Source organism: Capricornis sumatraensis, chromosome 11 (assembly GCF_032405125.1).
Source record: "Capricornis sumatraensis isolate serow.1 chromosome 11, serow.2, whole genome shotgun sequence".
NCBI lineage: Eukaryota > Metazoa > Chordata > Mammalia > Artiodactyla > Bovidae > Capricornis > Capricornis sumatraensis.
In genome coordinates, this window is record NC_091079.1 from 76770404 (window position 1) to 76797958 (window position 27555).

The 27555-nt window shown below is 34.3% G+C and overlaps 1 protein-coding gene across 5 annotated transcripts in view; it reads right to left on the reverse strand.

Moving 5' to 3' along the window:
* Positions 1–3766: 3766 nt before the first annotated feature.
* OXR1 (oxidation resistance 1) overlaps positions 3767–27555 on the reverse strand; it is a 252105-nt gene continuing 228316 nt past the window's right edge. For 3 of the 5 annotated variants that reach the window (XM_068983296.1, XM_068983293.1, XM_068983295.1), the window contains 6 exons: positions 14332–14412; positions 12419–12544; positions 11497–11649; positions 10039–10134; positions 7458–7531; positions 3767–5560 (listed from right to left, as the gene is read on the reverse strand). In XM_068983296.1, coding sequence (XP_068839397.1) covers positions 5425–5560; positions 7458–7531; positions 10039–10134; positions 11497–11649; positions 12419–12544; positions 14332–14412 — 666 coding nt within the window. In that variant the 3' untranslated portion in view covers positions 3767–5424. Of the gene's footprint in view, positions 5561–7457; positions 7532–10038; positions 10135–11496; positions 11650–12418; positions 12545–14331; positions 14413–24428; positions 24495–27555 lie in introns of those variants that run through there. The other 2 variants (XM_068983297.1, XM_068983292.1) reach the window with 2 other exon arrangements.

The window sequence follows — 27555 nt, forward strand, 5'->3', positions numbered from 1 at the left end:
AAAGTATCTCCCTACGTATTTCTTATTACAAAGGGAAAAATTGATAGCAATGGAGAAACATGGTGGTTACTATTTTAACAAAAGTATCACCAATAAAGGATAAACATACATTGTGCGCATCCTAATATGCTACAGAAGACACATCAATTCTCTTTTCCTGTCCAAAGTGTATAATCTTAAATACAGAAAAAATGCAGACATCCATATTGAAGTATATTCAACAATCCTGAGTATCAATCAACAAAAAACATCACTGTCATTAAATAGAAAGAATGACTAATGAGCTTTCCCAGGTTAAAGGAGATCAAAAAGAACAACTGAATGCAATATAGAATCTTGAATTAGATTATGGATCAGGAAAAATAGTGCTTTAAAAGATATTATTAGGACTATTGGTGAAATTAAAAAATGGATTTTTAATTAAATCATATTACTGGATTATGTTAAATTTCCTGAATTCAATCACTTACTATGGTTATTAAAAATGATATCCTTGTTCTTAGGAGATGCTAGCAAACATTTACATTAAGTATAACAGAATTAGACTTAGTAAAATAGGTGAGCCAGGGAAGTACATGGAGGGAGCGGGGATATGACTAGGGAAGAGAAAGCAAGCAAACAGCTCTTTTGTAAACATGCTGGTATATATATTTTGGTAAACAAATATAAACATTACTGTAGGGTACATACAAGGAATAAAATTTGCTGGCCAAAGTTATCTTTGTTTAGTAGAATACTGGCAGAAAATTTTCTAAAGTTAACTCACTTCACTTAATAGGTTTTACTGGCTAACTTAATACTCTTGGCGTGTACATGCTCAGTCGCTTAGCTGTTTCTGACACTTTATGACCCCAAGGATTGTAGCCTGCCAGGATCCTCTGTCCATGGGATTTCTCAAGCAAGAATATTGGAGAGGGTTCCAATTTCCTTCTCCAGGGGATCTTCATGACCCAAGGATCAAACTGGCATCTCCTACAGTTCCAGAACTGGCAACTGACAAAGTCTGCCTTTCTGATTCATAGTCATTTATATAATGCGTATATGAGACCTTCATTTGCTCTTTGTATTACAAAAACTGTTGATTGCCTTTTCATTTTCAATGTTTTATTTTGATGAAAAGTTCTTATAATTTTAATGTAGTATAATTGATCAATTTTCCCTTTACAGTTAATGCTTTTCTGCCCTATGTATGGGTATTCTAAAGCCATGATGATTATTCTTCAGTATCTCTTATACTTTTCAAATTAAAAGCATTATTATTTTTTACCATTTACATTTATATCTATAACTTGTAACTTTTGCATGCAGTATGAGCTAGGTTAAGATTTGGTGTTCCATACAGGTATCCCATTAAACCGGCATCATTTACTGAAAAGACCTTTCTCTTCACTGAGCAGCAGTGCCAGTTTTTAAAAAAATCTTCAGTTTGTTTTTAGACTCTCTAACTTTGATTGGTTATTTAGTATATCCTTTGACCAATACTAATTATTTTAATCATCTTTTTAATAGATCATGAATATCTGGTATTTAAGACCACAGTCCATTCTTCACTGTTGCTTTAGTTAATCTTTGCATTTACATTTCCATGTTAAATCACAGACTAGCTTATTTCCACAAATTCTGGCTGAGATTTTCACTGCCAATACAGATTGATTTTAGAGAAATAATTTCCTTCAATTATGTCAGTATGGTCCCTAATGGTATGTACTTCCCACTTATGTCTTTATCTTTTTGTTATATATCTGATATTTCAATGGCATTACAAAATGACAGTATTTTAAGCTTCATTTTCTTATTTTTGGTTTAGAAAGAATAAAAACAAAGTTTTTATATATTTTTTTCTTTTTTTAATACTGAATTTGTCTTTAGTGACCTTGTTAAATCAACTAGTTTCAACAGTTGGATCTTTTTGGAAATGTCTATGTACACAATTATGTCATATACAAATGACATGTCTTTCATTCCCAATCCTTATGCCTTTTCTTCTTGCTTTACTGAAATGGTTGGAGCTTCCAAGACAATACTAAATATAAGTGGTGAAAGTAGTTATTGCTGTCAGGTTTCCTATTTCTGGGAGGAAACTTTCAATAATTGACCATTACAGATAATGATTCCTGTACATTTTTCAAGGATAACTTTTTTATCAGGTTGAGGAAGATCATTTTTTCCCTAGTTTGCTAAGTTTTCAAAAAAATCATAAACAGGGACTGAAGTTGATCAAATGTTTCTTATGCTTCCACAGAGCTGATCATGGAAGAGACTGAAGTTCTCTCTTTTCTTAGCAGCCTGGAAGAGTTCATGTAAAACTGATCATTTTATTTTCCTTTAAAAACTTAAAAGCATTACCCAGTAGAAACATACACACAAGCTTGAGATTTCTGTGGGAAGGACTTTTTTTTAAATTAAGAGATTCAATTTCTTTAATACAAAAATTTTATTTCTTCCCAGGGTCAGTTTTAATAAATTATTTTCCAAAACATTTTTCCATTTTACCTACACTGTCAGGTTTATTGATGCAAAGTTCTTCACAATATCCTATCTTTTTAAGGCCTGATGGCCCTAATGATGTTGCCATTTAAATTGTTCTTAACAGTGATTTGTCTTTTTCTTAACCTTGCTGGAGGTTCACAATTTTACTATTCTGAGATTTTGTTTTGTATGCTTGTTCTAAACTTTTTTACTTATATCTTTACTTTGTCCTACATTCTATTTCCACTAGGTTCAATTTGTTGCTGTTTTTTTAGCTGCTTGAGATGGAAGCTTAGAACCTTTTCTTCAGCTTGTCCCTTGATATTACTATACCCCAAAATTTATGTCAAGAATTTTCTTTTCACTCAGTCTATAATCTCCAAAGATATCTCATACATAGACTGTGGCTTCAACAACTACCTGTATGATGTTGATTTAAAACTTTTAATCTATCAGAACAGAATAATAATCCCCACTCCCAGTCTACTGTCTAGTTTCTCATGTTGTATTATACTAAGGTTCACAACACACCTAACTTCGCTATCTGCTGACTGTTTCTATTCTTTGTAGATTACCCAGCCCAATGAATAATGTACCCCATTCCTAAGTTAGACACCTGACAGCTATCCTTAACCTTTTCTGACATCCAACTAACAACCAGATCTTGTTAACCCTAATTCCTCAGCCTCTTTCAAATCCATGCCTCCTTTCTTATCACCATCGCTACTGTTCGTATTCAGGCCTCATAATTTTTCTCCTGACTTCTCAACAGGCTTGTTTATTGGTCTCCTTATCTCTATTTTTCTCTCTACTAATAACTTTTACAGATATCTCTTTAAAGCAGAAATTTGACCATGTCATTCTTTTACTCAAATTTTCTTAACTGCTCCTGTGAGATAAATAAATTTCTTGACATTGTACAAAAACAAAGCTCTTTATGAAATTAGTCTTACCTTGCTATGCACTCTCCACTAAAAAAAGAAAAAAGGTGACATAATTTAAAAATAACAAACACTCATGTTTACATGAGCTTCTCACATGCCAAGTACCTTGTTACATCCCCATTTTCTAAACTGTGGTGTTCCCTCCACTTAAATTCATCCCTCCATCATTATTAATATTACCACAACCACCACAGTTTCTAGAACCATTTTTCACATGTAAAAGACAGTAGTATGGTTAATCAAAGACTTCTTAAATAGAAAATAACTTGATTATTCAATAAATACACATTCAAATTTATATTTATGTATTTAATTTTATTTGGTATACACCACTATGACCTTATTGTAACTGAAATCCAATACAGGATTTTTCTATGATTAGTCAACTCCACAAAGACAATAATACTGCTGTGGAAGACCAAAGGGGGGAAAACTGATATACTTATTTACAGTTCCCTATACTGTAAACATTTAATCTATACACTGTTAGTAACTTTTAATGAGAGCTTTACATAGACAAAGAAACGATGCCCTGCATTTCTATGCATATTCAGCAATAGCATATTAAATAGAATATCAGATTTTCTTTTTCATTAGCATTATGCTTTCTTTAGATATTATCTAAATTTTCAAAAGATCTAAATATATTCAAGTACTATACAACTAAAACTACTTAAGCCAACATATTTGGCTTATAATTTCATTTTTAGAATAATTTAAAGTGCTATAAGCAACCTGGCAATCAACACTTTCTATAAGAACAAAACTACCTTTAAACATTAATTTACAAGATAATATACAATGTTTATCTGGAATAGCTGAAATTTCAGCACAGGGTCACTGTCACATGTATAACAGCAGGATTCTTTTTTTTTTTTTTTGCATAACATGAAGCTTTGAAATTAACTGATGAATTATTGCCATAATGGCTTATTATTGGTTTCCTACAAAAGAGGATAAGAACTACTGATATATTCTATCTTTTCTTTTTTTTGAGGTCACTTGACAGTAAGTCTGCATATTCAACAAGTCTACTGAGTTACAATATTCTACTATAATCATTGCCCTTTTGTAACAGCAAATGCTAATGGTAATAACATATGCCACTTAAAAAAAAAATCACAAGTTTTTATTTTTTTCCCTTTTGAATAGGAACCTATATTTTGGAAGTTGGTGTGCAACAAGGCTAAAACAATAGAACTATAAAACAGTTTACCTGACACAATATGTTGACGAAATATGCATCTGTTTTTTTACTATGATAATGCCCTGCTAAGCTACAAATATGTAAATAGATATTTTCTTGCTTGATATATTAAATCCAGTAGAATCATCAAGTTCTCATTCTCCTTTGTCATTTTATAACTCTTCATCAGACAATTCAATGATGAAAGCATATGCCCAAACCTGAAGACCATGTGCACTGTGGTCTATTACAATAGGAATTCTCCTCAGAATGCAGTAGTGTGAGTTAAAACTAGAACTCAGTGATCTATGAAGTACGTGTTGTTTTGGCATGTTTTTTCCTAAGAGTAACTAGGTTGAGCATGTCCAATAGTCATTTGTGCCAACCTCACAGATAATGGCAGTATCATGTATTCATTCCCTAGATATCTCAAGTTAGACTACTTTAGTAAAACAATCAATATAGTTTAAAAAACAAAAAACCAAAATAGGTTCAACAAAAGAGCACCATCCTATTAGGAGACTGAGAAAACATGGATCATAAATGAGGTGGTCACTATGATCAAAATGCTACCAAAATTTTGACAAAACCTAAGCTGTTATGTTCCATGGACCCATGCCATGGTATAAACCTAAAAACGTCTGGGACAGAAACATGATTTTAAAAATAAATTCCAAAATTATAGCTATAATAAATGGTGATATGAACTAATTTTAAAACACGAGCTACATATTACATTGTATTGCTTCTTGAACTTTCCAAACAATGCTTGTTTGTCCATGTCAGGTTTGGGCCATTATCCTGCTAAGACAGAGAGCATAATATTCATTCAAAAGCCCAGATTTCAATGTCTTGGATAAAGAAATCTTCCTTCTTAGAAAGTGTATGATTCCCAAATGTTTTACAAGAATGGCTTCTTCCATGGTAGAGATCTCCGTCAAGCCATAGGGCAAATTCTCCCCTGTAATGTATGGAAGAGAATAGTTCTAACAAGAGTCTTTTAATACTTATCCCTAAGTTATAAAAGAATTATTGCAGAGGCTATAAAATATTAATTTAATGAGACATTTCAATATCCAACAACTCTAAACTCATTCTTTTTTCCAAACTGTTCTCTACTCCTTTCCACACTGGCACAAGGCAGCTTTTTTTTGTTCATCCCATTATAAAATCACTGAACATACAGAGCAAGGAATATAATGAACCCTCTAAAATTAATTTCACAAAGAATTAGCTTTTGAGGCAGGCACTACTCTGTTATTCTTTGTCTGGTATTATAAATGTCTCTCTGCTGTTTGATTTTAACATATTTAATATGAGTTTCTAAGAGACATGAAAACTCCCTATCATCTAAAATAAAAAGTGTGGTTAGTGTTAAGGGTTCAATCTCCAATTCACAGCTGAGGAAACTTTGTTGTTCAAGGTCCCACACATAATGTGTGCTGAAGCTGAGAATTTGAATCAGGTCTGATTCTAAATCCTATATTCAGTCTGTTACATGATTTTGATTTCTTTGGGGCTCCTGTTTGGAATTCTGGCTATCAAGTCCTTTCTTCCCATTTCCTGAGACTGTACTCTCCTTCTTCAAAGACTGTAAATTTGTTTTCATTTGTTATCAAATGACCCAATGGTTATAGTTTAGCTTGCTGGAATCATGGTATATCATCAAAACCAAGTTCCAGCTGACATCTAATGACACTGTGTATATTACTTTCAAAGACTGAAGGCACGCTTAACAGTTTGAAATTATAAGCCACTTGCTTGTGAGGCTTTCCTGGAGCACTAACTGAATTGACTGCCCCTCTCCACCAAAAAAGATGTAACTGGAACATATGAACACCATAAGCTGATTCCAATAACTAAAAACAACATTGTTTTTAGTTACCCAGTTATGTCCTTCAGAGGCTATAATAACCATGCTTAATTTTTCATCATTGAGATCATGTCTTCCAAATACCTATCTACAGAGAAGTTGTTAAGAGAATTTGTTAGAATTGGGATGAGGCATATTCAGGCTAATAAGATTCTGTAACCTGAATGAATTATTATTATTATGTATATCTTCAAATATAGGAAATAAATAACACATAAATTTGGGAATTATTTAGTATGTATTATGTCTTATTTTGAAGGACACAAAGTAACAAATGAAGGAGGTCACATCTGCTAGTTAAGGAATCTGGGCTAGGAGGCAGTAGAGCCATCCATCTACAAACACCATGCAGACTAAATGAAGCTGGAACATCAGAATAAGAAACCGAAGTTGCCTGCAGTGCTTGCTATGCTAAACGAATCAAATCAAACTGCTGATTACTCATACTGCTAAAAACAAAATAAATAAGAAAACAAGCCCTGAAAACTTTGGGGGGGGGTACGGTGGGATCACTAAAATTTTTAACAGGAAAACAAACTTCTATTGTTTAAAATATCAATCCAAATTGTCTCCAGGGTAGAATAATATGAAAAATTTTAGACCATTTTTAAAAACAATAAATTCAAAGAAAGAATAAATCATCATAATTTTTTGAAAATTTGAGAAGCTCAAAGAGATTAGTATATTTCTCTGTCAAATATCAAGGAGTCACTGTACTCTAGAAGATGGGTTTTAATCGAAAGGGAATCAACTAAACAGCATTCTGAGATGAATAAACAAATATTCTATCAAGGGTTTCATATATTACACTTATGCACTTTCCTGCAAATATATACTTTCTTAGTCATAATATAAAAATTAATCATAATATATAAATTAGAATTCTAATGTCAAAACTTTTCAAAGATAGCTGATTTAAAAATAACACAAATGAATTCTTCAAGTTTCTTTTAAAATCTCATAGTCAAATTTTCAAGAGACTTACCCTCCACCACCAAAAGCTAGTGAATCCATGTCTCCTTTGATAAAAAACATATTATCTCCTGTCCACTTAAAGACCTACAAAAATGAAAAAAAAAAAAAAAAACCCTTTAAATATGTAGATGAAAATGATTACTATAGTTAGTTCTCCTGAATCCCAAGTAGTTAATAAAGCCTAGATAGACAGCAAGAAGAATAACAAGAACAGAAAAAGTTTGGGCCAAAAGGGTGGTAATTTTGCTTTCAGCGTTTGTAAGACTAAATTTGAAGGCATGAGTTCAACTGCAACATAATTTAAATACACAAATCTTACTATTTCTTCATATATACAAATTTTCCTGACTACACAGGTATCAAGAATTCGATGGTTAATGAGAAATGTTAAAGAAAGTAAATCAGTTAAAAACTGAGTAGATGCCATTTTTAACATCAAATTTAAGTGAAGTAAAAGTCGCTCAGTTGTGCCCAACTCTTTGCAACCCCATGGATTATACAGTCCACGGAATTCTCCAGGCCAGAATACTGGAGTGGGTAGCCATTCCCTCTTCCAGGGACATCAAATACAAATATATATTAATTTGATAATATTTTAATATTTTGATATATGGCCAAGGTCTTTTCTTTGGGTATGCACTGCTCTATCATTATTCTCATAAAAACGAGTAACATGCTTATGACTTCCAGTTTCAATTTCTTTAAAGAGCAATGAATATAAAAATATCTGAGAAATTCAAGGGTAAAAACTCCTGGATGTTGGGTTTCCCTGGTGGTCCAGTGGTTAAGAATCCTCTTGCCAATGCAGGAGACAGGGGTTCAATCCTTAATCCAGAAAGATCCCACATGCTGCCAGGCAAGTAAGCCCATGTGCCACAACTACTGCAGCCCATGGGCCCTAGAGCCTGTACTCTGCAACAACAGAAGCCACCACACTGAGAAGCCCACAGCTAGAGAGTAGCCCCTACTCTCCATAATCAGAGAAAAGTCCACGCGCAGCAACAAAGACCCAGAGCAGCCAGAAAAAACAAAAAACCTTATAGTAATATTCTTAAATATTTTCAATCTTTCATGGAAGTTCTATCTAAACGTAATATTAATACAACATCAATTTCCAGCACCTCGTCTTTATAAACATTTTCCGAAGTATTCATTATAGTTCTCAATAAACTTAAACACTCACTTTTTCATAGATACATAACATTTGTTTAATTGCATTGTTAGTTAACAGGTAGAAACAGTATCACAAAAAGGACTGAAAACAAGCACAACTGAAACTTCCAAAATCTGTAACAACTACAAGCTTTCAGCTAGCTGTAGGCATCAGCTGACATGTTTTATGGAAGGAATGGAAAGCACTGGTTAATCTAGTGAGCACTTAAACCCAAGTTTGTTAAGAGAGTTTTTCTTGTGCTACCAAATTATATTTTGTTCATGCCTCCCTGGTGGCTCAGCTGGTAAAGAATCTGCCTGCAATGCGGGAGACCTGGGTTCGATCCCTGGGTTGGGAAGATCCCCTGGAGAAAGGAAAGGCCACCCGTTCCAGTATTCTGGCCTGGAGAATTCAATGGACTGTATAGTCCATGGGGTCATAAAGAGTCGGACACAACTGAGACTTTCACTTTCTATAAGCTGTGTTTAGTCACTCAGTAGCGTCCAACTCTTTGCGTACACATGGACTGCAGCTCGTCAGGCTCCTCTGTCCATGGGGATTCTCCAGGTAAGAAGACTGGAATGGGTTGCCATGCCCTCCTCCAGGGGATCTTCCCAACCCAGGGATTGAATCCAGGTCTCCTGGCATTGCAGGCAGATTCTTTACTAACTGAGCCACCAGGAAGGCATGAACAAAATAGAATTTGGTAACACAATAAAAACTCTCCTAACAAAACTGGGTTTAAGTGGCTCATCAGATTAACCAGAAGCTGTACCTAAAGACAACTCTTTTTTGTTTTTTTAAGCAACTATGTTGGTTCCTATTTTCAAGATTAAAATTTTATCTCCTAGGAACTGTCTGACATGCTGCACCAGACTGTATTAGAGACACTAAGACTGCACTCGATGCTTTGAACAGAGTCACACATTCACTAAAATTTAGGTACATTTAAAAATTTTAGATCTTATTGGCATTAGAATGTATCTACTTTAGTCAAGTCGCAATAAAAAAAAATCAAGTAATCACTTTTGATTTAAACCCAAATGACTAATTTTTTAAGTTTTTAAGACTGACTTTCATTATTAAAACTTATTTAGTAAGTTAAGGTTTCTAGAAATTTTACAATGATCATAAACAAAATAGTAATTATGATGTATACTTCTTACTGGGCCCACAATGTGTGTCTGGTACCACATCAAGTGTTACACATATATGGTTCTCATTCAATTTTCAAACAACCCTGTTACATTTTATGATTCCCATTCTATCCATAGGAAAGTTGAAGGTGAAAATGGTAAGGGGAAAAAAAAAGTGCTAAGTTAATAGTAAAAGGCAGAAACTGAGAGTCAAATCCAAGTATGCAAAACTCCAGACTGAATGTTCTATTCATGATACCATCTCTTCACAAACTGAATATAACTGGAATAACTGTCCTTACCTCAAATTCTGGACAGAATGTAAAAACAAAGGTCTCTCCAGTACCATAAAAGCCATCACTCACTTTAAATGGCTCAGATGCTAATGCACCAAAAACCTAAGGATTAAAAAAAGCATGTTCAATGACACAACTATCAATTTGTTTCTTTAAGCATTAGCCCATTACATATGTTTAAGTAAAATACAAAAAAAAAAAAAAAAGGAAATATACCATAGTTTTATCTATCTGTACTTAAATGGAGAAGCATGATCAGTTGTTAAACAACTCATATTACTGGCAGGTATAAACATATCAGTTTCTCAGTGGGAAAATGCTAGATTTTTCCTAGTTTTGAAACCTAGAAAAATGTTCATTATAACAATTAAAAAAGACAAAAAGTGGTAGACACATTTCAGGATGACAATATATGTATAATAAAGACCACAGCTGTTGTGGTGCTGTAGAACTTAAAAAAAACAAAAACCCTCCAGCATAGGTAAAAATTCTACTGCTAAAATGGTATGCTAGTTTTTTATTACACAGTAGAATTTGGGTCTGAATTGTTCAGTACTATAATGCCTTGGCCTTACACAGTACAAGACACACAATGAATAAGAGGCCTGGACAAGTCAATCTCTAGGTCTAAGGTTTCAGATCATGAAATGGGAATGTAGAGTTTGATTGATGATCTCTATAGTCATTATACCTCCTCATATTCTATTTTCATACTCTTAATTTTTAAACAGATTTTCTTATTGTAAGGTATGTGTATGTGTGTAAATATATATATGTATAAAATATAATTATACAGCTCGATATGGAATTAGCACAAAGCAAAGTCCCATTAAACCTTCATTCATATTAAGAAACGAGATATTACCAGCACTCCAGAAACTCCCTTTTGTGCCTCCTCCATGTGACCACCTCCACCTCCCCAAAGGAAGCTACCAGGTCTGATGACACCAAAGATTTGCTCTGTCCGTTTATGAAACTACTGTTTCAGAGATAACCAATGTTCTTCTTGCTTATCTGTGACTTTGTCCTTGGTCTTATCCTCACACAATTATCTTTAACTTTCAAAACTTTCTCCACACTTCAAGACTGTCAATTTTCACCATTTCCCTGAACCTCACTCTTATCTCCTTCAGACAGAAATGAACAATACAAACACCTCTTTTACTTTTTATAGGTTCTCACTATACTAGGCATATTTTGCTTGGCATTAGAGATACTCCCATACTTTAATATTTTTTTCTACCAGACTGTAATTCTTTGAAGGTAGGAACTCTTTATTTAATTATTCATGCTCATATCTATCCCTGTGCAGAACTCAGCATTGCCTTGCATATCAAGAGCACTCAATAACTAACAAATAAACTTCATAAAATATACTAATGCTTTTTATCAAAAGAATATGCTAAAATTCCTGCTACTTCCATCTCTTAAAAGGTAAGGTGTCTATGTTGTTACTTTTCATACCTGACCATCACTGTCTTTAATCACCATCAGCACTGGAGTGTCTAAACCTGTCATTGTTCGATAAAGGGTCTTCAAGCTTGTGCCATGCTTCCCAGTGCCATAAACAAGAGTCCATGGATAGCCGATTGTTCTTGGTGGAAGATGCTTGGTAAGCTTTGAAAAATAAATTGTTAACACATACTTGATAGCTTCTTATTGTCAATCTGTAGAATATTAATGCCAGTTGGAATTAAATACTTTATAAAATGTAGGCTATGAAAGTAACAGTAAAAATTATTTATCATTATGAAAGATACAGAGATGCTTGAAGTCTGTACATTTCTTGGTATAAATACTAATTGTTCATTAGACAAAGAATCATATCAAACAATACATATATTAGAGGCAAGAAACATGGATTCCTTACTGTTTGCATCTTCTGTATCAAATTAACAAAACTATCAGATGAACTGTTACCTTGATTATTAACATCTCTTAAATATAGAGTAAGACTCTCAGAATTAGAAATCAAGCTTCAATATGTTACAGCTGTATGGCTCTGAATATTTATTCAAACCTCTCTAAACCCAAGTTTCTTCATTTACAAAATGTGACAATAAGAGCATTCAACTCCTACAGGGGCTGCAACAACTAAATTAGATAACCTATATAAAGCAGGTAACTGGTGCACAGTAAGAAATTAAATACTGGCTATTATACTGTCTCACCTAAATTACTATTGCCATTTATTTTAATGTCTGGTTACCCAAATCTCCTAATATCTTCCATTACATTAATTGCTACAATTTGTTTACTTTTTCTTCATTGAAGAGTAAGAATAGGAGCAATAACTCTGCTTCTTCAGTTTTTAAATCAACTAAAAAGAAGCTATTTTACTCTCATGGGCACGTATCAGAAATGTACAAAAGTGGGTATATCATACCTTTTCAATTTGATCTGGCAGCAAGAGATCACTGGGATCACTGAGGTTTGGTCGAAAAGATTCAGATTCCAGGTCTGCTCTCACTGGAGTAGTCTGCTTTGAATTTACGTCTTCCCTCGTAGTAATCTAAAGAAGCAGACAGAAGCAATATATTAAGGTAAAACTGCAACAAACCTTTAAAATGTTTAGCCTTTTGAGAGATATCAAATCTTATACCTTGAAAAAGGTGGCTAAAGCTTTAATTTAGGATTGTAGAAGGCAAAAGATGCTCCATCTAATAACAATGGCATGTCTAACGTAGAAAGAGATTTCTGCTAAAGAAGACATTTTCCTCATTCACTACATGAATAAGGACAGGTATTGAAAGATAAACCCTGTATTTCTGTGTAAAAAGGGTAAATTGCATGCAAACTATACTTCTGTTGAAGGGCACAAGTGAGCAAGCTAGCCTGCTTTTTTCTCTGTGCTATTTAAAGAGATTATTTTTATGAGATTATTTTTTTCATGGTAAACAAAATTTGCCAAAAATAATTAAGAAAACTTCCTGGGTGCCAAAATTTTAATTTTAATTTAAAAAATAGTACAATAAAAAGTATAATGCTTCATTGGTGTGTATGTATATGTGAATTTATATGCTTTGAAAAGTTACTGTTATTTTTTAAAATCCTTTAAAATTTTTACTTTCTAAACACAAATTTTTTTAATTGAACCAAAAAATACATCTAAAACTTAAACTTGTTCACAAACCTATTTTTTAAATTAGAACAATTTGATGCACTGAAAAGAATGTATATGTTTGATGAAAATGATGTCACTGATATTCTTAAAATGATAAAAAATGTTCATTACATAAAAATAAATTCTTTTAGAATATATTATGTTGGCACTTTTTCATGTTAATCTATAAAATGCAATAATATTAGAAAGTAAAATATATGAAAACATAAGTATTACTGATGAAACTTTTAAATCAGAAAACAGAATTCTATTGGAGCAGATAACTAAAATGCAGCAATTTTCGGCGACTGTGATTCCACACAGGAATGAAATCTTGCTAAATTATTTTGTTCCTTTAACAGATTTCTTAGCAAACCTTAACAACATACATTTTCAACCAATACATGTTCTAGAACTGTATTGCTTTTTGATGAGAACTATATTAATTCTTTCACATCATGTTTTACCCTTATTTTGATGATGTGAAAGGTTAAAAAAAAAAATCTAAGGCAGCATGAGAAGCATTAAAAGAAAAAAAATCAGGAAAGTGTATCTCATTAAGAAAGAGGAAAACACACAATAATGCACAAAACTGAAAAATGAGTTCAAATATATACTTATTTCTGAAAAATCACAAAGGTTATTTCACATGTTTTTAAATAATTCATCTAGTTCTAGTGCCTAATCAATACTACTCCAAAATATTTCCAATACCAACCAGGAAAATCTCAAGGACAAAAACAATTCATCTCATTAAGATATTTGATGTAAGGTTGATACAACTGAAATAGCCTTAAAGAGAACCTTGCTATCCATTAACCTTTTAAACATTTCCCCATAGTACCACATCTTTCAGATACTGTTTAGTAAAGATTCAATCTCAAACTCAAGACATTCTTCCAATGTTAAATGAAAACTCCTCATCAATCTAAGAAACACAGTACTAAGAACAGTTCTAAAATAACAGAAAATTCCTCTGAATATTTTTAATAAATGAAAAGATGCCAGAAAAGATAGCCCTATAGCTCTTGAAGGCAATACTGTACTCTTATTAATACAAAAAGGAATTTTCTGATGGGGCATTTTAGTGCTGCAGTCAAAACAAATCCTTCAAAAAAGAGATTTGCTCTGATGAAAGACACTAAAAATAGGAAGTATTCCATCTCTGAAGGGGTTTAAACTACTGAAGGGGGCACCTGGAGACGTCTGCAGAGTGTGCGCAGTTCTTCAGTATTTAAAGCATCGATCCTGCGGTGATACTCAGCCACTGACACTACCTGAATATGGAGACAGGAAGACAATAATTCCACTGACAGTTGAGAAAAACAGCCCAAATAAAATAAAAACTGGAGAAGTTTAAATGGGAAAGAGAATTGTAATTAGGATTTCTTTCCCCACTCCATGCTGAAAATCCAAGAGATTTATATATTAATCTACAGTGAAATACACACGAATATATTTAACTTATTAACTACCACATCCAACTAACTACTACTAGTACACAATGTAAAAGGTTTATTTTATGGATTGTTTCATGTAGACAAAATTTGACTAGGTAGCATCACAGTCATTTATTAAAAAATGCTATATGAAATATAACATGTTTGCCAACATCAAAGATAACATCTAAAATCTAACTGTGTTGCAGTTTACAAAAAAAAAAAAGGTAGTTTCAACTCTCCCGATCAGTTTAACTCAAGCATTACATCCTAACCAGCAATGCTGGAAAAATTTCTTCTTGGCAAAGGTAGTATATACCCAAGCTATACAGTCTGTATCATAATAAAGAAGCAGAAGAGCAAGAAAAAGATATGAAGCACATTTTAAAACCTAAGACAATAAGGAAAATAAGCTCCGGAAACAGAAAATTAGATTTTTAAAAGCATATCTAATTGTATTCTCAGGCATGTCTACTTCAGTCTTTCTAAATAACCCTGAACTGAAAGTTTTTGCCTCTCCTCTACAGTACTACTTTAGAGTTGGTACTGTAGCAGTTATCTGTGACTGAAACTCAATGCCTTTCCTACATTCTAAATTACTAAAGGGAATTCTGTATCTTCTATAGTTGCCTAGACCAGTCTGTTGCACACTGCTGAACCTGAAAGCCATGTATGACAGATAAACATTACAAAAAGCCCACGAAAACAGACAAGTTTCCTCAGACTGAGACAACAGCTACAGCTTTTTTCAGATCATGACATAATTAACAAAACAGTAACCATAACACAGTGAACTCTGGTCGTGCTATAGTATGTGCTGAATACTCCGGAGCTATGACAAATTCCTCTTGTGATCAAACAGTTTATGTGCAGAGGTTCTGGCCACAAAATGCAGTTAAACCAATTGACCCACAAGAGTTTAGATTTCTAAACTAGGTTTTTAAAAAGGTTCTTGTTCTAGCCAACTGAAAGGAATCAGTCACCTCTATAAAGAGCTAGGTAAACTTGGTGAAAGCAATGAGAGACATGAGAATAAAAAAACGGAAAAGAAACTGAACAGATTTTCTCATTCTGGCCATTATTAGATTGACTTTCGCAAAGCAAAGAACACATGCAATATGATAGCTGACTCTTTACTTACAAAGAAACCTTAAGTGGTTATGATCTCAACTTCTGGGGAATCGGATGGAACTAGGTTTTCCTCCTCCTTTATCTATTTTTCTCAATGGGAACAATAAGACAAAGGAAAGAATAAGAGTACATAAAGGAATGAAAACAATAAGAGTACATACCAAACAGGGTTTCTGTGTAAATAAAAAGAAGAAATGAAATGCACATGAAGGACTGAATATAGTGCCCACCACAGAATAAATAGGGTTTAACACTACTTTTACTTGATGATTTTCTATCATTTATTTACCTAAGGACCAGAGGATAATGCTGGAGAGTATACATATTTATGTTTGGTTTTTATTTTTGATATTAAAACATTTCAGTTTTCAATCTTCCCGACCCAGGAATTGAACAGAGGTATCCTGCATTGCAAGCGGATTCTTTACCAACTGAGTTATCAGGGAGGCCCAGTTTCCCTACTCTGAAATTTAAATTTAAAAATATTAAAGATTGTTCAATTAAGAACAACAGCATTTTCAGTAAGTATGAAAGAAAAATTAGGTACTAAAAGTAAAAAACTAAAAATCACAGCTTCCCTTTGTAAGGCACAAAAAGAACTTTCTGCAAAATATTTAAAGATCAGTTATATTTTTCTTCTGTTTTCCTATGGCATTCAGTCTACAGGAGTTTTCTATACAAGAGGTTTCAAATTATATGACTTAACTATTCCTTTCCATTCTTTCTATTCTTCCACTCAACACTTATCTTACACTTAAAGCTCTTCTTTTACCATATAAATCACACTTCCTGGAGGACAAAAAAGTTGAATTTGCTCACAAAGGGATCAGTTATAATCTATGTACCAACATCATCTAGAACAGGAACTGACAGTGAGGGAACCATAAATTGCCATTATAAGCTTATTATATCTGGTAATGTCATAGTTTCTTTAATGTCACAAATCTACTTTTCTAATTTTTTTTTAAAACTATATTACTTTCTTGGACTTACAAACTCACCACCTCCTTACCCTTAAATATTTACTCATGCTGTGATGAATGGAGATATACAACATCGTCAAAAGTGCAGGTAAGCTAATAAAGAAGAAAGATTTGAAATCAAATGACTATGATCTCGGATGGCCTTGGCTTGAAGCAGTATTTCGGTTCCCTGGCCAGAGACTGAAGTCACGTCGTGGCAGTGATAACGCAGAATCCCAGCCACTGGACCACCAGGCACAGTGGCCACTGACAAGGCCCTTGACTCATTGGCTCTATATAAATGAACTCCCAGAGAGACAAAATGCATCGAAACAAGTACAGTGTTTATTAGGAGGAAAAAGGGTATGCTATGAATAGACTCACATCAGTGAACTCAGGGAGCACATCTTGCATTCATGGTAGTTTAAACAGTCATAAGGGGCATTCTCTTCTGGGCTTCCTTTGGCCAATCACCTTGCTTTGCCTGGTTCTGAAACTGTATCTGGCTTATCCCACAGACCTTCCATGTGTGTTCACACATCTCTTAGACAAGATGGATTCTCGCAAAGAGACCTATGGGTAGATTGACATCATGTACTATAGGGAGACACCGCCCCCCACACCTTTTGACCTCCGAGGAACCTTCTGTGCATGTGTAGTTAGGAAGGTCTCTGACTTTGAGAATGAGAAATATATGGTTTATTAGCTTTATTCTGGGCAAGGCTCAGATTCTCCTTCTTCCTGCTGTTGTCTTCATCTTGGAATATCTGCCCATAAAGAACAAACTCCAGCTGCTCAGCCTTAGGTCCATCTATCTCCTCCAGCAACTAAAGAAATATACTTCCCCCTAACAAAATGAATAAAGAGATACAGATTCCTAGTATATATGGTGGATCTGAAATTAGTCTCAAATTAACTTCCAAACCCCTTAGTAAATCATAATCCATTACACATAAATAGATGCAGAAAAAGCATTAGTCAAAATCTCACATGCATTATAAAAACTCTCAGCAACCTAGAAATAGAGAGTAACTCCTTAAACTTGATAAAGAACATCTAATTAAAAAAATCCTACAATTAAAATACTTTTCAACTCTTACTCAATATTCTAGGAAGACCTAGCTAACACAGTAAAACACTGAAAAGGAAATAAAAGGTATACAGGTGGGAAGGATGGAATTAAACTCTAAGCACATGACATGATTATCTGTAAAGAAAATTCTAAAAAAATCAACAAGAAACAATGGAATTAATAAGCAATTGTAGCAGGTTAGCTGGATATAAGGTTAATATACAAAAATCAACTGCTTCTCTATATATTAGCAATGAGTAATAGAAAACTGAAATGTAAAATAATACTATTTATTTTAGTACAGAAAAAATATCAGTTCTTCCCAACTCGGTTTATAGAAAACACAATTCCAATAAAATCCTATTCAGTCATTCTGTGGATATACGCAACTGATTATTTAAGGTTTATGTAGAAAGATCCCAACGCCAACACAATAATGAAGGAAAAGAAGAAAACTGAAGGACTGACACTACTCAACTTCAAGACTTACTATAATCAAGACTGGATATTGGTAAAAGAACAGATCAATGGAATGGAAGATACATACAAACCCTAGATATAGGCAAGTATAGTCAACTGATTTTTGACAAAGAAGCAAAGATAACACAATGAAGAATGGTCTTCTTTACCAAAGAGTGCTGGAATGACTGGACATCCAGATGCAAAAAAGTTAAATTGGACAAAGTCTTCATACTTTTTCACAAAAATTAACTGAAAATGGATCTTTAACCTAAATGTAAAATGCAAAACTATAAAATAACTAGAAGGTAACACAGAAAAATATCTAGGTGCCCTTGGGTTTGGATGCCTTTTCAGATATAACACCAAAAGCAAGCTGGATTTCATTATAACTAAAAACAACTGGTTCGTGACAGACACTGTCCAGAGAATACAAAAATGATCCATAGACTGGGAGAGAATCTTTGCAAGATTTATATCTGATAAATGTGTTATCCAAAATATTCAAAGAACTTAAAAACAATGAGAGAAAAAAAACATGAACTAAACATCTGAGCAGACAAACAAGACTATGAAAAGATGCTCTATGTTATATGTCATCTGGGAAACATAAATTAAAGAAACAATGGGATACTACTATAAACGTCTTCAGGATGAAAGCATTGATAACATTAAATGCTGGTGATGATGTGGAAAAGTAGGAACTCTCATTTATTGTTGGTAAAGGACAAAACAGTACAGTCACTTTGGAAAACCATTTTGCTGTTTCTTACAAAACTAAAAATACACTTATTATATAATCCAGCAATCATACTCCCTGGTATTTACCTAAATGAGCTGAAAATTTATGTCCACATAATATCTGCACACAAATGTTTATAACAATCTTTTCTTTAAGTGTCAAAACTTGCAAGTGACCAAAATGTCCTTCAGTAAGTAAACAGATTAACAAACTATGGTATGTTAAGACAATGGAATATTAAAGTGAAAGTCGCTCAGTGATGTTGACTCTTGGTGATACTATGGCCTATAGTCCATGGAATTCTCCAGGCCAGAACACTGGAGTGAGTAGCCTTTCCCTTCTCCAAGGGATCTTTCCAACCCAGGGATAGAACCCAGGTCTCCCACATCGCAGGCTGATTCTTCACCAGCTGATCCATAAGGGAAGCCCAATATTAAAAGTCACCACTAAAAAGAAATGACCTATCAAGCCATGAAAAGACAGGAAGGAGCCTTAAATTCATCTTACTAACTGAAAGAAGCTAATACGAAAAGGCTACATATGGTATGATTCCAACCATATGATACTCTGGAAAAGGCAAAACTATAGAAAGAGTAAAAACATCAGTGGTTCCCTGGTCTTCAGGTGGAGCAAAGGAGACATGAACAGACAGAGCACAGGGTATTTTGAAGGCAATGAAAACTGTAATGGCAGATACATGTCATTCCACTGAAGGTGTAACACAAAGAATGAACCCCAAAGCAAACTACAGACTTTGAGTAATGATGTATAATAATATTAGCTTATACAATATAACATGTACCACATTAATACAAGATGTGAATAATAGGGGTACTGTGTTTGGAGAGAAAGGGGGTATATGGGAACTCTCTGTACTTTCCATTCAAGTTTTATATAAACTTTGACTGCTCCAAAAAATAAAATCTAATAATTAAAGAAAAGCAGGGAAATGGTAACAAAATTCAGGTAGGTAGCTACCAATCTGGAGGTGACATGAGATGAGAAAGAACACACAGGATGATACTGGTTCACTGGCAACATTCTAGTTCTTAAGCTGGATAGTGAGTGAATGTGTGGGATCAAAGAGACTCATTTTATCATTAGGTCTCACAACTTATATACTAATAAATATGCTTTTCAACTACTAAAGTCAAATAAAGAAAAATATTTTACACTGAATATATCTGTATATGTCCTTTTCTCAATTATGTTGTAACCAGAGAGCAGATGGTTTATACAATAAGGCATATATAACCACTTGTTAAACTTCCCATGAATATGTACTATAGGTAGGAAACACAGTATAGCAGAAAGAATCCTGGGTTTAGCTGTAAAACTCCTCTGCTGTAATTATGATTCTCTTTAACAGTCATTCCTACATATGCCTAAGGGATCAGTTCCAGAAATTGTTACTGAAACCAAAATCTATGGATGCTCAGGTCCCTTACAGAAAATGACAGAGTATTTGCATATATCTATGCCCACTCCAGTACTCTTGCCTGGAAAGTGCCATGGATGGAGGAGCCTGGTAGGCTGCAGTCCATGGGGTCGCGAAGAGTAGGGCATGACTGAGCCACTTCACTTTCCCTTTTCACTTTCATGTGTTGGAGAAGGAGATGGCAACCCATTCCAGTGTTCTTGCCTGGAGAATCCCAGGGATGGAGGAGCCTAGTGGGCTGCCGTCTATGGGGTCACACAGAGTTGGACACGACTGAAGCGACTTAGCAGACTTAGCAGATGAACATCTCTTTCATATACTTTAAATCAACTATATATATTACCTGTGCTGTGCTATGCTACATCGCTTCAGTCATTTCCGACTTGTTGTGACCCCATGGACTGTAATGTATCTATCAATGTAAATGATATGTAAATAGTTGTAAATACAATATAAATGCTATGGAAATAGTTGCCAGCATGTGGCAAATGCGAGTATTGCTTTTTGGAACTTTATGGAATTTTTTCCTAAATACTGCTGATTTGTGGTTGGCTCAATCTGCAAATACAGAACCACAGAACGCAGAAGTGGCAGGTAAGGAAGGCTGATTATATTAGTTGGGTCAACTTGAGCAATCAAATTTAATCTATTTCTGGTTTCTCAAATGAAAATTATAATCATACCTTAGGCACTTTATGAGGAATAAATAACGGTATGTATAAGATATACATAAAGTAGAAACTGATAAAATAAATGTACACAATAAATGTTAACCCCCTTCTCCTGGTTATATTTTGACGATTTTGAGAACAAGCACAGCAAAGAATTTGAGAGCACAGCCTAGAGCCAGAACAGAATGGATGGATTCAAACCACAGCCTCGACTTCTGGTTGCAATATGACTACCGTATGTCTCTGTTTCGTTAAAATGAAGGTGAAAGTAGCAATATTCTACAGTTTGAGGATTAAATTTTAAAAACTCACGGTAAGTTTATAGTGTTAGTATAAATAATTTTTTTAAATCAGTATTATAATCACTCTTCAGCTGAGGTCACTGGAAAGAGCTTTAAATTGTTTTTCTTAAAATTCTAGCTGTGAGTTAATTTCTACACAGATGTAAATAATTCATCATGTGTTTTCAAGCATAAAATCCTAAAATATAAAAAAGAAATTCATCTTGTCATATATGAGGGCCTAGGAAACAACAAAAAAAGGGAAATATAACAAAATCTAGTGAAGAATTGATAGAGAAAAGTGATGTATAATATTTTAAATATTAAACAAATATAAAAAATATTTAATATTTTGTGACTTTAATGTGATTAAGCTTACACCTTTATAAAATGAGCTTATAAATCTTCATCAATTACAGTTTATTGACAAACACAAAAAAGGCAGCATATATGGGTATATTAAATATATAAACAGCTTTAAGTAAATTATTAAATTTACGTTATACATCAGAATAAATCTGCGACAGCCTTTAAAAATAAGACAGCAAGGCGGCTGAATAGAAAGATGTTGAGCATACAAGCACAGGGAAATCAGAATTATTCACAGAACAACTATCAGTGAAACAGACTGGAACCTACCAGAAAAGATCTTTAACAACTGAAGATATAATGAAGATGGGCAGGAGGGGTGGAGTCATGGTACAGTTCAGACCATACCTTTGGTAGCTGAACCAGAAACAGAAGGCTAACTATAATTGCAGAGGTGAAGTGAAGTGAAATCGCTCAGTCGTGTTTGACTCTTTGCGACCCCATGGACAGTAGCCTGCACCAGGCTCCTCAGTCCATGGGATTCTCTAGGCAAGAGTACTGGAGTGGGTTGCCATAATATAACTGCAGAAGTTCTCTTCAAAGGAGTCTGAGTCCCACACCAGGTTCCCAAATGTGGGTGTCCTCTGCTAGAAAAACCGAGCCCCTAGAATGTTTAACTTTGAAGACCAGTGGGGTTTCCTTTCAGGAGACCCAGAGAGTTGTAAGAAAAAGAAGACTTCAGTCTTAAAAGAGCACACATACTCTGAAAGACTTGGGACAGAAGCAGTAATTTGAAAGGAGCCAGAGTTAGATCTGCTTGCAGATTTTGGAGTTCTGGAGAGGTAAGGAGCAAAAGAAGTTCACCCTGGGGACAGAGACACTGGCAAATGCCATCTTTGGAACTAATATGACTAATAGGTAGAATATGCTCTAAAATATACAGAATCAAATTAAATCTGTGTCCAGTTAGCTTGAGAACCATATTGATGAAGCATGCTTGACTTTATTAATCACTGTGTACAACAGTGATTCAAACATTTTATAGATTATAATCCATTTATAATTATTATAAAATATCAGCTGTATTTCCTGTTCTCTATATCTGTAAAATGGTTTCTTTTTTGTCATATTAACTACTTTGTTTTACATTTTAGATTCCATATCCAAGTGATAACATACAGTATTTGTTTTTCTCTAACTGTCACTTAAGCATAATACCCTCTAGGTTCATCCATGTTGCTGCAAATGGCAAATTTTCTTAAGCCTTTCTCCTACCCTACAGCTTCTGGGATTTCTACTCCAAAGCAAGGAAAACAGTTAGAAAATGGGTACTTGAGCTTGTCTACACACCAAAACACATTATACTATATTGTACCATCTTGTAAAACTCTCAAAGACATCTTGGTGAGGAAATGAATATGCTAGGGTTGAGCTGTCTCTGTTCTCCAGGACAGCTTAGTCCAGTAGTAAGTCCATTTGAATTTTCTCACCTTTAAAATGCCAAGTGATACTACTGACTTTGCAACTTATTGTGAAGGTTAAATGAAGTATTATATATAAACTCTAATTATGTGCAGAGCTAAGGACCAATGAGAAGCATGCTCTCATATCTGACAAAATCACGTAACACCTTACTATAAGGTTGAAAATGAATCTGTGACTGTAATAAATGTGTGATGTACACTATAATGACCTATAAAGTTCAAAATATCCACATTTTGCCTGTATTTGTAATGACCTATATTATAGTATTAGCAAACTAATGATAAATGTCAATTCAAACTGCAAATTAAAAATATATGAATAGCATCACTGTTCTTGGTTTAAAAAAAAAGCTGTGTTAACTGGCTAATCTAATCTGATCAGAATTTTAACAAATCCAGTCATTTCAGATGACTAAACCCTCTGTGGTGATGTTTCATAAACAAAAACTTGAAATCATCAACTTAAAAATAAAAAGATTTAACAAAGTACTCTCAGCCAAATTAAAGCACTACTAATAGAAATCATTTTAATATTTTTACACAGTTGAGAGTGGCAAGCTGCTGGGGGCAACTTTCTAAGTCACTCTGGGGTCTAAGTATATATCCAGTCTCATTTAAATCACCTGCAACTATAGTACAAATGAAATGAACATTCATAAGGCAAGATATAATCCTAAACTACCAAAGAAAGAACAATGGGCAATACATTTTCTAACAAATAATGCATAAATACTTACACCAAAAAATACCTAGGAGTCTTATAATAGTAAGGTTGACTAAGATTTTTCTTTGTTAGAATATTATTTAAGGTTTTGTATTAGCCAGTAATGCTTAAAACTTTTTGGATAGCTTAAAAAAGGTCTTTTCTCATATGGTTAAAACAATAGTCTTCATACACTAAATTATAAATGGTATTTGGTTTGGGATCCAATCAATAAAAAGGTTCTACTTATTTTTAAGCAAAACAAAAATTTACTCATTTTTAAGGAAAACAAAATTCTGAGTATTTTCCTACAAAGCTTAACTTGAAAATTAAGGCAGTAATAAAAATTTGATAACTTCCTGCTGATGCAAAACAGGAAAACCCAAGCACTTTGACAAACCAAAATCATAGTCCCTTATTTATTTCCTTTTGAAGATATTTAGGATTAGCAGAAATAACTTGAAGGTACTTTTTTACAATCATACAATATTGAATTCTGTAAGTATTCTTTATGTTTAAATTTTAAAATTGCATAATTCTGCAGAATGTCACCATAAAAAGACTAGTAAATATAGAAATTGAAATCATTGACTAAGATTTACCAGAGTATATTTTTGATTAATTGGTTGATGCCTTCTCCCCTTTTTCCCATACCAGAGACGAGACATTTCCTTTCCAGGACAAATTAAGTTACACCATCTCCTAAGAACTGTTTTAAAAAGCATTCTTCCTCTGTCAAAGATCCATTTCCAGCACGAGAGCCCTACTACAGTGACAAAACAGTTTGCTGGAGACAACGATTTGATTGACAAGACAGAGAGCTAATCACTAAGTAGTATCCATTGCAAAGATAGTCCTGAGTGGAGACTGTTAAGCTGGGGAGGGAAGAGAGGATTTCCCATGTTTAAGTTTGGTTGCACTGTACCCAAATGTGCAAAGAAAGGACTCAAAGGTTTAAAGATACAGAGCATGTATTTCCAAACACCAGTACATTAAGAAATACACTAAAAATACCTGTCATAAAAAAAAGTAATCAGTACAGTTTCCAGAGTCCCTTCCAAAGTACACAAATGATTTCAATTAACATTTTATTGTCTGTTTCTACAGTCATAAAATCATTCCTTATTTATGTCTAAGAATCCTATAACATTTCATCTTATGTGTATTTTTAAGCATTAAAACATCCTTTGAAGACCCTTCAAACTTTCAGACTATCAAAATGAAGTCAATCTACTACAAATAAATCCTATACAAACATTCAGTGTGACCTGAAAATTCCTCTGAGTATTACACAGCCCAATTTTAAACTGCATTTCCTAATAGTTTCTTGAAAAAGTAATTATTATCTATTACGCCTAGGTATATACTTCACTAACAAGGGGTATCCTGAATGTAACTCAGTTTTTAAGATTAAATATTATGACTATAAACAAAAAATATCTAGATTACCTGACTTTTAACTAGAGGTAAATAATACACTGAATGTATTATAATGATACACTGAATATTTCTTCCATTTTAAATTAAACCTGCTCTTCTCCCTTTATCTTGCTGTGTGTACACACAAAGCTGTGCACACAAGGCCGCCCTTCACACATACACAACCACTTTTCTAGTATATGCACTGTACCATACCCACACCCCGACATCTCCTTTCTCCACATTCCAGGATGTGCATGCATACGACACAGTACACCTCTGATGAACATCCACCCTGCCACTCACACCAGCCACCCCTATATCTCCCCAACCAACTCTACATCACACTTACCCTAAGATCTCTCTCCCACAATCCCTCATAGACACACTATAACCATCTCTACACCAGCTGTACAATACAGAGTCCTCTTACAAATACAGTGAACTGCGGTCACCAACCCCCATCCCTGCACTGCCTCACACATAAAACAAACATTAAATAATTTGGTGGTAGTGGGATGCTATTTTGAAAACCTATCATTACTTCCAGTCAGAATTTCTATAGCTAAAAATATGCCAAAAGATGGTTTAAATGAGATTTTTAAATATATATACACACACACACCATACATCAGTTCAGTTCAGTCGCTCAGTCGTGTCCGACTCTTTGCAACCCCATGGACCGCAGCATGCCAGGCCTCACTGTCCATCACCAACTCCCAGAGTTTAGTTGAACTCACGTCCATTGAGTCGGTGATGCCATCCAACCATCTCGACCTCTGTCATCCCCTTCTCCTCCTGCCCTCAATCTTTCCCAGCATCAGGGTCTTTTCAAATGAGCCAGTTCTTCGCATCAGGTGGCCAAAGTATTGGAGTTTCAGCTTCAACATCAATCCTTTCAATGAACACCCAGGGCTGATCTCCTTCAGAATGGACTGGTTGGATCTCCTTGCAGTCCAAGGGACTCTCAAGAGTCTTCTCCAACACCACAGTTCAAAAGCATCAATTCTTCAGTGCTCAGCTTTCTTTATAGTCCAATACATCCATACATGACTACTGGAAAAACCATAGCTTTAACTAGACAGACCTTCGTTGGCAAAGTAACGTCTCTGCTTTTTAATATGCTGTCTAGTTTGTTAAAATACATATATATATATATATATATATATATACACACACCATGCATAGGATAGCCTATTTTGTCTTAGTATATATCCTCACACCTTCTTCCTAATACAGCTTTGATTTTGTTAAGGTATCTTTCAGCCATGAGTTTCTGAGAAAACTGGCTTCATGTTGAGACAGGATTGGCTCTTAAAAATCTAAACCAGTGGGTCCAAAATTTTAACTATGTCAGAATCACTTGGAACATTTGTTAAAACAGAAAACTGGGCTCCAAAACCAGTTTCTGATAAGTAGACTGCAGTGGAGCCTGAGAATGGACTTTTTAATTTTTTGGTGTGCCATAGCTTGTGGGACTTTAGCTCCCCCTACCAAGGACTGAACCTGGGTCCTCAGCAGGGAGAGCACAGAATCCCAACCACTGGACCACCAGTGAATTTCCTTAACTTTTTAAACAATTCCTAGATACTACTGCTGCTGCTGGTCTGGGGACTATACTTTTAAAAACAATTAAACCACAATGAACTATCATGTCACACCAGTTAGAACGGCTATTATCAAAAAAAACCAAGATATAAGAAACATGGAGAAAATATGGAGAAAAGGGAGACCCTTGTGCACTATTGGTGGGATTCGATTGTATCGATAAACTGGTGTAGCTACTATGAAAAACAGTATATGGAGGTTCTTAAAAAAATTAAAAATAGAACTATTATATGATCCAGCAATTCCACTCCTGGTTATTTATCTGAAGAATGAAAACTAATTTTTAAAAAAGATATATGTACCACCATAGTCACTGCAGCATTATTTACAATAACTAAGATAAGGAAAAAGATATGGGAAAGATTAAAGGCAAGAGGAGAAGTGGGTGGCAGAGGATGAGATGGCATCCATGATTCAATGGACATGAGTTTGAGCAAACTCCAGGAGATTGTGGAGGACAGAGCCGCCTGGCATGCTGCAGGTCATGGGGTCCTGAAGAGTCAACTTAGTGAGTGAACAACAAAGATATGGAAACAACCTAAGTGTCCATCAGTGAATGGATAAAGAAAATGTGGGACACATATGCAGTGGAATACTACTTAGCCAAAATAAAGATTGAAATCTCGTCATTTGAGACAGTATTGGCTGGACCTTGAGTTCATTAGCTAAATGAAACCTTCAGATAAATACCATACGACTTCA